This window comes from Lonchura striata, chromosome 8 (assembly GCF_046129695.1).
Source record: "Lonchura striata isolate bLonStr1 chromosome 8, bLonStr1.mat, whole genome shotgun sequence".
Taxonomy (NCBI): domain Eukaryota; kingdom Metazoa; phylum Chordata; class Aves; order Passeriformes; family Estrildidae; genus Lonchura; species Lonchura striata.
This window is the reverse complement of record NC_134610.1, coordinates 18,375,090-18,388,169: the sequence shown is the minus strand read 5'-3', so window position 1 is coordinate 18,388,169 and position 13,080 is coordinate 18,375,090. Positions and strand designations below refer to the sequence as shown.

General features: G+C 32.5%; 1 protein-coding gene and 1 long non-coding RNA gene across 12 annotated transcripts in view; one reads left to right on the top strand and one right to left on the bottom strand.

Moving 5' to 3' along the window:
* Window positions 1-13,080, bottom strand: part of LOC144246698 (uncharacterized) — a 59,889-nt gene that overhangs the window by 14,074 nt on the left and 32,735 nt on the right. The gene's annotated exons all lie outside the window — the stretch shown is intronic.
* Window positions 1-13,080, top strand: part of LOC110469658 (sodium channel protein type 2 subunit alpha) — a 68,488-nt gene that overhangs the window by 48,204 nt on the left and 7,204 nt on the right. For all 11 annotated transcript variants that reach the window (XM_077785010.1, XM_077785006.1, XM_077785011.1 and 8 more), the window contains 7 exons: window positions 1,022-1,142; window positions 1,731-1,885; window positions 2,912-3,085; window positions 7,251-7,373; window positions 9,300-9,581; window positions 11,710-11,763; window positions 12,909-13,046. In XM_077785010.1, the coding sequence (XP_077641136.1) occupies window positions 1,022-1,142; window positions 1,731-1,885; window positions 2,912-3,085; window positions 7,251-7,373; window positions 9,300-9,581; window positions 11,710-11,763; window positions 12,909-13,046 (1,047 nt within the window). The remainder of the gene's footprint in view (window positions 1-1,021; window positions 1,143-1,730; window positions 1,886-2,911; window positions 3,086-7,250; window positions 7,374-9,299; window positions 9,582-11,709; window positions 11,764-12,908; window positions 13,047-13,080) is intronic.

Here is a 13,080-nt window from a genome sequence, read left to right as displayed (position 1 = left end):
TGTGAAATTCCCATGTACAACTCCTTCACGTGATACATCAGAAGAATTTGACTGCCATTATTTCTTTAATGTTGCCTTCTAATTACAAACCTTATTTCACAGTAAAAGAGAAAGTATTTTGAATGAAAAAATTACAACCGTACAACAGTACTGTCAACTGAAAACAAGTTACAAACATTATGTCCAATTATTGCATTTGTTTGCATCTTTACCAGGATATTCCTTTCAAAGTACGCTTTCTTAAATGGGCAAAATTATGGCCAGTCTTGTGTGACGGATAAACTGTATGACCTGATCAGATTTTTAATCTAGTTGGTAAAAACTTTCTTCATTTAACTTATTTTTTATCACTCTCCAGTTCTTGCAGTTTTCAGATCTAGAAGTGCTTTTACTGTAGTAAGGACTATAGTATTCCACTGCACAAAAAAGCAGTAGAATGATAGAAAAATTTGGGATGGAAAGTACATCAGAAGGTCTCTCAAACAGCACAGGAGACTGGAATGCAAAGATGTTTCAGCTCTGGTAATTTGTGCTTTCTGCAAAAATTAAATTGTGCAGAAATTTGCCATTAAATGCCATTAAATTTACAACTTTTAAATCCAGGTTAAAAAAATATGTAGTGGACAAGAAGGTATATATGCAAATTTGTGTTAGCTCATTTTGCTGGGAAAACTAAGACACATTTTCAGTGTAATTCAGCATAACAGTAAAGAAAATGAAATAACCTGAGAGTGTGGTGCATGCAAGCTCACCAGTATTAATACTACTCAGAATACTTCACCAGTCATATACATGGATCAGGTTAGTAGCCAAATTATATTTAATTCTTCCCTATGAGAAAATAAACTGTGAAACAGAATTATAAAATTTACATGTTATTATTGTGGTTTTACTTGTAATTATGCATATTTATAAATTTGCCATTCTTTAAAAGTTAGCCTGGCATGATTTGATTCAGTACCATTTTTTACAGAATATGTGTCTAATGAGAAAAAATTGTTTTGTGGAATTTTACTTACAGAAACTAAATGCATCAAGCTCATCAGAAGGCAGCACTGTTGATATTGCTCCTCCTGGAGAGGGCGAGCAAGCAGAAATTGAAAGTGAAGAAGCTCTTGAACCAGAAGCCTGTTTTACTGAAGGTTGTAGAATAACTGTTGACTTAGAGATGTATTACTAAAATGGCATTGTTACTAGGCACATTTAGGTTCTTGGGGGTTTCAAATACGTCCTTCATGTCCTCAAAAATCAAAAGAAAATATTTTTAGCCCAGAACTCTGAAAATCAGATGAAAAAACAAAGTTTCCCTAGTCTTTCATGTATCTGGCCACTGCACACAACTTGTAACTAAGAAACTTCCTTAACTTTTCTATTGGTAAAATACTTTTCAGCTATTTGAAAGGGCCCTTGAAATTTGGAAGAAATAAGTATTTGTTTGACTCCATCAACAAATAGAAGAGTTACATACATGCCAATAGTCCAAAATATTGATTTTTTGGATTGACATCTTTCATAATTAAGTATACTCTTATCTAGTTTCCCTCCAGATTAGTTTTCTTAACTCAAATAGTCATCATCCTGTGTGATGTGATAGCCTATTTAGTATTCTAGGGATTACTTAAAAAAAAATCTTATAAAATTAGTAAAAGCTGCTAATAATATATACTACAGTAAATAATGACTTTTAAGTAATTGGCTTTTGGATACTAACATCTCTTAATCTAATGCAGGTTGTGTGCAGAAATTTCCATGTTGTCAAGTAAGTATAGAAGATGGCAAAGGAAAAACTTGGTGGAATCTTAGAAAAACCTGCTACAGCATAGTTGAACACAACTGGTTTGAGACTTTCATTGTATTCATGATTCTCCTCAGCAGTGGAGCACTAGTAAGTAGAAAAAAATTGCAGATGCTAAAATATTTTGATATCTCTTAGGAGCAACAGCAAAAGACAAATTTGCTTCAGAAGGACTTCCTTTGCTTGTATTTGTCTAAAACTCCCTACATTTCATCATTCCAGGATAGAATGAAACTTGACCTGAATTTGAAAAAGTTTGACACATTTCATATGCACTTTTTTAATCATGCTTTTGTCTTGCCATTATAAAATGGTGCCATTTTCTTTAGGCCAGCATACCTCCTTAAAGTTTAAATTACCTGCCAATTTTCAGCATATTTGTCAAGAGATTTGAGTATAAAGGGCCATTGTTAACTGTGAATATATAGCTAAAAGTATGGGTTTGAGTCTTTAATTCCTCCTAGGCTGATCCACTTTATGAATTTTGCTTCTGAAAATCCAGTCTAAAAAATAGAACAATTACTTCATTCACTTCCTATTCTGAAGGCAGGAGATAAGGAAGAGTGTAGCTGCAAATTAAACATAGCAACCATTATCCAAAAAGGCGTGCATTGCACACCTTTCCAGATTTACTCAAGCTGCACATTTGCTACATATCAATATGCATAGCTGTACATTCTAGCAAATACACTGCTTTTTAATTTGATTTTTTTAGACATAAGTTTTATCTAACTGATTTCTAGAAAGCAATATAAATATCTGGAACAGATATATAAGAAAAGAGGGGTTTTGTGCCTATGTGAAAGTTTCTTAAATACCATAGAGGATAAAAAAGTCATGTGGTGAGTTTCTTTCATTAGTAAAATAGAATTTTTTCATTCATTAGTAAAACAGAATTTTTAAAAAAACCTTTTCAACTTCAAAAAACTTTTCCAGACAGGTCTCCTGTTTTTCCAATTAGTAAAATGGTTAAAGATGGCAAACATTTAAAATAAGAAAATGAAGAAAAACAAGGGGAAATATTAGCTCTTCTCTAGTTATTTTTTATTCTTTATTACTTAATTTTATCATGCATATTCTGTGAAACAGTAGTAATACCTGCATATATTTTTACAGGCTTTTGAAGATATATATATCGAACAACGCAAAACTATCAAGACCATGCTGGAATACGCTGACAAAGTTTTTACATATATTTTCATTTTGGAAATGCTTTTAAAATGGGTAGCATATGGTTTTCAAATATATTTTACTAATGCCTGGTGCTGGCTGGATTTCCTGATTGTTGATGTAAGTACAAATTAATATTGTAAAATTACCTATAGAAAAGTTCCTGTGTTGTAAAATTCATTAGTACTAGATTAATATTATAAATGTGCAAAAACAATTCCTATTTTATCGTTATATTGCATTAGTAATGGCCTGCAGTGATTTGGAGGTGTTATTTAAAGTCCATTCATATGCTAAAAGGAAAAAGATGGCTTGCTATTAGTTTGTCCATTCTTCATGGTTAATATTTTCATAAAAATTATGTATAAAACTTGAGATTTTATGAGGAATAAATCTAGTGTTTAAGTATGCTATCATGAATGGACTCTGACCAAGCTACCTTATTCCTTAGAAAATAAGACAGTTCATGGTTCAAGTTTCTTCTTTGAACACTGCAGCTTTTCAAATGAAACCATTAATTTGTTCCAGATTTCATCTAAGTTCTCAGAACTTTCTCACTGAATACTATCCTGTAATCAGTTCTAGTATTTGATCTAAAAAATAATTGGTTTTAATGGACTGACAATCTGCAATAGCTAAATCAGCTATGACTTGGCATGGTTTATGATAGAGGAGAATACAAGGCTTCTTGGCTGCCTTCCCAGCTGTGAAACACTTCTGTGCAAGAGCCTTGCTTATGTTGTCAGAAGGGATCAAAGCTGGTTTTGCTCCCAGAATATTTTGGTCTCTTGCCTCACACATTATCTGACCCAGTTCATTGACTATACTTGTCCTCAGTGGGGAACTGAGAGATCGCATCTGAGGGCAATTGTGCACTTATAGTAATTTCTGCCCATGCTACCATATTTCTTGAGATACTTGCATAAATTCTGGTCTCATCAATACTTATTCCATATGTATATAGAAATGTATCATATTTGTAACTCCAACAGGAAAAAAAAAAGCCTAGCTAGAGTGGCCCATAATTCAAAATGGATGACCCTCTCTTTTTTCTCACCAGCCTGTGTTAGTTTTGTTATGCAGTTAAATTCTAGCTCTGTCTTGAAAATCTACACTAGAATGAAGCAATGTGAATGCTTTTCCTAGGAGGATGTTAATGAAATGAGAGACGCAGTCTTACAGGATTGTGTTAAAAATTGATTTTTTTTTTTTTTAGATAAACTACAACTCATGTTTTAAATATTGTTTTGTATCTTAAACCTAACCAGATTATTCTGATTATTAACTGTACTCTGTGATTTTCTAGTTTAGCCTCAGAGATGCTGTTATCTGAGCAGGCTTTCAAACTTAAAAATACATCACTATAAGTAAAGCAGCTTATGTTGCTAGATTTTTACCATAGTTTATAATTTTATAAACAAAAACATTAATAAATAAGATTGAAACATTCTACTGTTGAAGAATTATTTTCAATGTTCTAGCAAGAGGTAAAAAATGCCTTACTGTGTTTAAGGCTAACTCAGCAATTTCTTTAGCACCATCAGCACTTTAAAGAAACACATGAGATCATGTTCTCTTCCTACAGAAAAGCAGACTCTGAAGTGCTTTAACTAAAGTTTAAACAGGTGTGATTCAGCAGGATTCTGTCAGTGAGAACACCAGTGTCTCCTTCTTAATTAGAAGCAACTAAAGTTAATCAGATTGTTTAATTCCATTCTCTGAAATTATTCAAGAGTAAACACAGATGGTCCTTTAGGGCTTTGACCTTTAATATCTCACATACCTGAGTCCGTCACTGTGACAAGTGGCCACAGTTGCTCTCACTGATTGTGACTAAATTGAATTTTGATAATTACACTAAAAAATGTTGGTTTTCAGCTCTGTCACTTTACAACTGTGACAGATGACTGTTGGTACATCTGCCTACCTCAGTTTAAGACTCTACCATGCCATCCTACTGTATGGCCTGACTAAAGACCTTGAGCAGGGCTATCACTGCTAAACGCTTTTTTTTTGCAACAGATAGTCTGTATTAGAAGACAAACAGAAATAAGAACATACAATCCTTCAATTTTAGGAGGCATATCTTTCTACCATTTTGAGTTCATTTTCATTTCTTAAAATTACTGCATCTGCATGTATGAATATATTTATCAGTGTACAGAGACATTTACTTTCTCACATACTGGTAACAAAACAGGTGGAACAAATGAGAGATGATAAAGTTAACAATACTCAGATCACCAGAGAAGTACAGAACAGCTGTATACAATAATACAATGGAATTCCAAGCAAAACTTTGCATCCCATATGACCTGTCCAGAGGAAAACACATTGTTTCCAATAGATAAGTATTTATTTGAGAAAAAACTTCATGTTATGGTGTAAGAGAAGAGCATCATCACCATGGTAAGAAATCTGCCAGTAATCTGAAATGGGCAACACAAACAAGACTGAAGAATTTTACAGTCAGAACCTAAGAACTACCAATAGACACAGTGCCACTGAAGGCTTTCAGGAGCTGCTGCTACCTAACAGTTTGGAAGGGGTCTTGTTTGTGAAAGATAGGTAAGGCACAGTGCAAATTTGGGGACAAAATTTTAAAATGAAGGAGCCATTAATGTGAGTTGAATTTTATAGGACACCTCACTCTCCCAGTGAAAGAGATATTTTTCAAATATTTGTTTCATTGTTTATTTTTAATTCATAAAATAATGCTGTCTTTACACTAAGGTGTATTGTTACGCCTGGGTATTTGTTGAGTGAATAAATGAATATTCTATTAAAAATACAGACAATTCCATGTCTTGTTATCTCTGGAACATATTATGGGTGACTAAGGATAAAATGTTTTCACTGTAGCATCACAGGTAAAAGAAATTGTATTAATGATAATTATTAATAATAATGTCAATTGTTAATATAATAGCTGAAAAATACTGTTATCTCTAATAAGTGAACAGACTTCAGTTACAGACTAAGAAAATTAGAAAGATTTTCTTCTTAGTATGCTTAGAAATTACAGCAAGTTCCATTTATCCATTAGAGCAATAAAATAATCCTTTCCTTTGTTAAAAAGAATTACATTCTGACATGTACTTCAGTTGAAATGTTGAGCAATATGAATTCACTAAAACACTATTTTCTGTTAGATAATATACACAGCAACATAGCAATGAATAATTGATTTGTATTTGCTCTTGGACTGTCCTTCTTAGACATGATCTTATAACTCTTGTGTTTGTTCTTTAATTGCTCCTTATGCGTATAAGTAACATTGGAAACCAACTTTTCATATAAGCGACAAAATCTTACCACCATTACCAGTGAACTGCTATTTCTGTACAGTCTTTGAAGAGTTCTTTAAACTGAGGCACAGAAATTAACATTTAAGGGATTTTCTTAATGACCAAAATATGCCTATGTTCATATACATGCCATCTATTCTTTTGGTGGTAGAAATGAATAAAATATGAGTCAGGCATGATTTTTCCTCACTCCTGTCTCCAAAACTGCTTGAAGAAAATTAATTCCTTTCATATTAACACTGTCTAAAGCTCAGTTCCATTAGAGAAGAACATTAATTGCTCTTTAATTAAGTGCATTGTCTTTTAACAAAATCCCAATAACATGCATCAGGAGCTTAACACTTGTAGATAATAAAGCTCTTACTGATATAAGGTGATCAGCTGTTAATATCTATCACATTATATTTTCCATACTTAGAAGATTACAAAAAAAAACCCAAAAAAACAGAGACTTGCCAGGCAAGTGAGAAAGTATCACCTCTTTCAATACATATTTCAGAGATATCCTGGTTATTGTTGCTATGAACTGTTTCACTTAGAAGTAATATTTATAACAAATACTTGTAATTAGCTACTACAATATTTAGTATATTATTTGTGTTTATAGATATTCACAGTATTGACCGAAGTTAATAAAATAATTTAATGTATTCAGAATTTTAAATTGTTTGGAAGGTTGAGCCTTAATGAAGTTATGGAAAGTATGACTATTTTGTTTTTAAATATTCCTGAAAATTTTATCTTTCACCAACAGTATGCTTCCATATGACAGTTAAACCCTATCCAACCATTACAGACAGACATTTAATAGCATATATTCCTTTTTCAACCATGCCTTTATAAGACCTCTTGCCGAAAGCAATTATGAAAATGATGGCATTCTACAATTTGTCACTGTTGATTTGTTGTTTGAATTTCTATTAATTTAAAAGAAACAGTGTAGAACTATTTTTAATTTTTTTTTCTCTATTTGATAGGTCTCATTGGTTAGTTTAATAGCCAATGCTCTGGGCTATTCTGAACTTGGTGCCATTAAATCACTACGGACATTAAGAGCTTTAAGACCTTTAAGAGCCTTGTCACGATTTGAAGGAATGAGGGTGAGATAAAATGAATGAGTCTTAACAAATGTATGCGTACAAAAATTAATGTATTAATGGTTGCACTCATGCTTTCTTCAAAGAACTTCAACATGGGAAGGCAAGAACTTCAGCATGGGAAAAAGGCCTTTCAACATGTCCTTACAAACAAGACCAATGTGCATCTTACATTTCGAAATTAGACCTTGAGCTCAATAAATTTGCCTGGTCACTGCTGCATAGTTGTATTTTCCCAGCCCCTGACTGTTAAAATTTCAATTGATTTGTGGACCTAGAAAAATAAAAGGACATGACAAACTTTACAGTAGAGCATTGGAGGTTTTTTCCTGCAATTTATCTGGGAAATTTTTTTACTCCGTTCCCGTAGTTAATTTCAGTTCTGTGTTAGTTGGTCAGTGGTTCAGGATGGAACACAATTATCCACAAAACAAAACTAACCAACAAAACACACATGAAATGAAAGCTTCACTGTGTCTCCCTATCTACCTCCCTGGGGAAAAAATATCCTGCAATAAATGCTGTATTATTAGGGAAAGGTTTTTTGAAAAGACACCTGACATAAGGATAGGTTTGGAAGTACAGAAGGGGAGAGATGGGAAATCTTTCCTCAGGTAGAGACTTTTTCCTTCACATGAATGTAAAGAGAGCTAAAACCCTCCTGTTAAGCAGATTGTAGTTTTCATAGTCTGCCAATCTGACAAAAACAAACCAACCAACCAACCAAAAAAACCTTCCCAGAAAAACCCTCTTATAAACTGTAGCAGAGCATGCTACTTACTGAAAAAATTGATACATAAAAAATTAAAAAGAAAATGTTATTGAGAAATCTCCTTTTAATCTTTCACCTCAAAATACCCCAGTGCTGCAATGCATATTTATAGTTCAGTCATAGGTCACTTGCCAACTAAATAATGTGGTTCCTGTCTGGGCAAAGCTGCCGATATCCTAGAGGTGGCCACACCTGCCAGTGTAGGGAAGTGTGTCCTGTGCACATCACCATCACCGCTGTATTTTACATGAGTGGCAATACAAACAACACATTAAGTATCTAATAAATAAGTAAAACTCCTATCGATGCTCGCCTACTTTTAGTCAACTCAGTGAAATGAAAAATACTACCTTTTTCAAAACCACACACAAAAGACTACTGCAGTCTCTAGTGATTTGCTAGAAAACTGTTGTTTGAGTATCTGCAACTTTCTTTTAGTTGAATTACAATAACTAAGAGAAAACTTTTGTCCAAAGTTTTAATCTGGTCTTTTATTGCCATTTGCCCATAAGAGTAGCTCAAGGGAAATAAATGCAACCAATTAAAAAGAAAAAGGATATGTGTAAGAGCAACTATAGTGACCCAGGCAATTTAAAATCAAGACTTAGAGCAAATGCTGTTAATAAAAATTAAATAAGATATCCTTAATTTTGTTGCATTCTGTGTGAATACAAAAATACACTTATGCCAATATATACATAACTTTTCTAATAATAAAATCATTAGTAATGAAAGTTTTACATGCAGACAATGTTATTCAGTCTTTCACATCATCATTCTTTGAGCTTTTTCTGGTTTATTTTCTATTTATATATTTTAATTTATATTGCTGGAATTTAACTTTTTTTTCTCTCTTTTCCTCTAGAGCACACAAATTCTAAGAATTCATCTTGCTACTAACAGGTTTTCCTTTGCTTTTTTTTTTTTTTTTCAAACTTTTGCATTGTCTTTGTTTCCATATAATTTTATTTCCTACTTTTTGCATTCTCATTAGCATTTTATTAAACCTTCGTTAAAATTTCCCCCCAAAATTTTATTGTAATATTTTAACTGTCCATCTCATAATAATACTGTTTTGACATTTTTTAAGTATTTTCAAGTATTTTTCATTTTATTTCCATAAACTAAATGGTTATTTTGTCTAATTTGTACACTAGGTGGTTGTAAATGCCCTTGTAGGAGCAATCCCGTCTATCATGAATGTATTGCTGGTATGTCTTATATTCTGGCTAATCTTCAGCATCATGGGAGTAAATCTTTTTGCTGGAAAATTCTATCACTGTGTCAACACCACAACTGGTGAGATGTTTGATATCAGTGATGTGAACAATTATACTCAGTGTGTGGAACTCATAAAAAGCAATCAAAGTGCCCGATGGAAGAATGTGAAAGTAAACTTTGATAATGTAGGAGCTGGATATCTTGCTCTGCTTCAAGTAGTAAGTAAATGTATATATATATTTTTTTTTTACTCTTTTTAAAGGTATCTAGGAAAAATGGGCAAATTCAGACTGCTAAGTAGAGGAATAATTTCATAGCAATAGTGTACAGCTCATGCAACTCTATTACATTGTTTCTTGTAATTTTTTTAAAATTATAGTAATTTTCCTTTCCAAGACTAGAGAATACAGTCTCAGGATGTTGATAATAATAATGGGAAGATAGTGTAGAAAATAAAAGTGTAAAAAATAAAAGAATCTTTTCAGTGGTGCACAGTATAGAACTATCATATTCCTTAATGCTCATTAAAGAATCATTATAGTATACCAAATAAGTATTATGTTACTTATAAATTTAAATAAGTATTATCCTTGTGAAGTACTGGATGTTATTGCATAGCATATTCATTCCATTAATTACAACTACTTATGCAAAATCTGTAAATTGCATTTCTCCTTCAATTGCTTATCTTATGCATTGTGTTCTGAACTTCCTTTATTCTAGGTACTAAGCATATTTTATTTGTGTCAAAGGAATAAAGACCTTAGCTCTTTACAGGTTCCTTGCTTAGAATGGAGCTTCTAAAGCTAGGATCTGATTCAAAACACAAGCAAGAAAGCATGTAATTACATTTAGGTGATTGAACTATGTAGAATCACTTGTCTATATAACTCAACATACAGCTTCACTCATTGAAAATATTTTTACAGCTCTGATATTCAAAGTTATCTAAGAATTCTTCTATCTCAGAGCAGGTCAGTATCTCTATCTGACCTTAACTCCAAAATTAACTACTAATTTTAACTAGATTAAAATGTTTTGCCTGTAAAGGCAATGTGACTCTGATGTGCTGAGTAGTAATACTGGATGATGACTGATTCTCTGGCTTCAGATCTCATTGCTACCAGTGCCTCTGAAGATGTGTAAGGAAAACTGCTTCTCTTGAAGCTATGCATAAATGTCATTTGTGTCACACATCCAGACAGTTTAGGTCTTCAATAAGTACTTCACTACTGTGAGCCTTTCGTTCTTTCTCTTGCAGTCTCCTTTTTTTTTCCCCCATTCTGATTTTTCCTAATTTTCCTTTTCAAATATTCCTTCTGACCTTTACTTTCCCCATAGAGACTAAGAGATCTTTGAGCATGTTTTGTATCACATCTTCACTTGATAGCCTCCATTAACATTTTCCCTTCACTCTTCTGTATTTATTGCTCTTATCTAACTCTGAACCTTTCCTAATATTGCTACGCAAAGTGCACCAAATGGCTGGCAATTGCCAACTGAGCCAGAAAGATGTTGAAGCCTGGCTGGAAGTACCTTCTTAGTAACTGGTACCACACTGCAAGATTCAGGAGGATAGGAATGCTTCCAGAGTACAAGTTTTCTGCTGTGGAAACTGACAGCTGTACTAAAGTACCAAAGCCACTTCTGGCAAGCACAGATGGAAATAAACTCTTTGTGATGGTTCCTCTCCTAAACCTCCTCAGGAATTATGCTCTTTGTTCATTTCACACTCTTTTTTAGCTCTTTTTTCTTTATTATGTATAAGCTTGGAAACCCTGGCTAATGGTTGCACACTCACACTTTCAACTAACATGTCACACCAACTTAGGTGTTCCTTAGAAAATGGACATCCTATTCTTTTTAGCTATATGGGATTAAAACATTTTTAAAAATACTAGGTCAGTTTAGACACAGAATAAAACCCATTCAGACACATGTTGATTTCTGTCCAGAAGTTATATTACTGATTCCATCAATTCACGTTGTAAACAAAATGGCTGTGGCCATGTGTGATTCTAGTAGATCCTACCTACATATCTCCAGCAATAATGTCTGTCTGAAGCTATCATTCTTCATCTGCAAAGTAAACATCTGCAGTTTCAAACATACTGTCTTGAGATCTTCAGAGCTGGTTTTTAATATTATTTGAGTAACTAAAAAGAAAATCATTAAAAAAACTAGTATTGCTACAAAAAATATTTATGATGCCTGTGTTGTCAAGTGTGGTTCAAAAATTTAGAAGTGATTTTATTAAAAGTGGAGATGCAGATGAATAAATAACCTAGTTATTGTATGTATTATGATTGTTTATGTAGAAGATAAACAACTTTGTTTTATTATTAGGCTACTTTCAAAGGATGGATGGATATTATGTATGCTGCTGTTGATTCGCGAGATGTAAGTGTAAATCTTTCAAAGGTCACCTGTTGATTATTTTCAGATAAAGAGTATAAAATTCAAACAGCTACACACACAGCAAATAATTATAGTTAGCATCAATACATATTTTTTTGAATCTCAGAATTTTTACTGGAAAGAATCCCACTTCCTTCTGTTTAGCCAAAAAACCTAAATTAAGTGGACTTTTTTTTGGAAGCATAAAGTTAATGTAATAGAACAAGAAGAGACTTTTGAAAAATTCTTCTGGTAATCGTAAGTATGAATTAATTTAAGATTATATGATGCAGTTATTCAATATGAAATACATTAATCAGGTTTTATAATTTGTTACTGTGCATTTAGTTGTTTCCTTAGGCTGAGTACCTATGTTACCTATATATTTTAGTGCAATTAGATTTTAAGGCTGAAGATAACCTGTTAAGCTTTCTGGGGATAAGAATTTTATTTTGGCTACAAAACTAATACTCCGTTTAATTTACACAAATAGTCAGGTTAATGATATTGTCTCCCAGAGTAAAATACCCTGTTTCATTATCTTTAGCATTTCTACACTCAAGCTTGCTGTGCAGTAGAGGTGCAGATGCTGGGATATGGCATCCAAAAAATTGAGACAATAACAAAATCTTCCTTTGAAACAACCTCAGTTTAATGGATTTCACAAAACATATATTCACTAGATAATTATTGAAAACATCTGTTCCTATCTGAATGTAAGAACACTCATGCAGGACCAAAAGAGTTCCAGGGAGATTCAGGCAATAGTAAAATTTATTGATTCTTTTCCATGATAATATACTGCACACAATATAAAATATTTAGATTTCTAATAATAAAATTTTAAGTATTAATGACTGCTCTGCATCCCACATTGCTTCTTTCTTCTATATGAGGAACTTTTTATGTATGTACATACTCAAAAATATCTTTGGGCACATCTACCTAAAAATTTCATATGAGAAATAATTCTGTCAGCTTCCAGTTCTCCAAATATTGATTGGAATGAACAAGTTGGATCTTTTTAATAAATTAGTGCTGTTCATAGCTTTTCTATCTGAGATGGCATATACGTAATTCTAAATTATACATTTTGGTTTTTTACCTCTAGTATTCTCATGGGTAATAATTTGTTTTATATTTTGTAGGTAAAAGATCAACCTAAGTATGAGGACAACTTATATATGTATCTCTATTTTGTCATCTTTATCATATTTGGATCATTTTTTACCTTGAACCTTTTCATTGGTGTTATTATAGACAACTTCAACCAACAAAAAAAGAAGATAAGTATTTTAAATATTTCCATATTGGTATGAA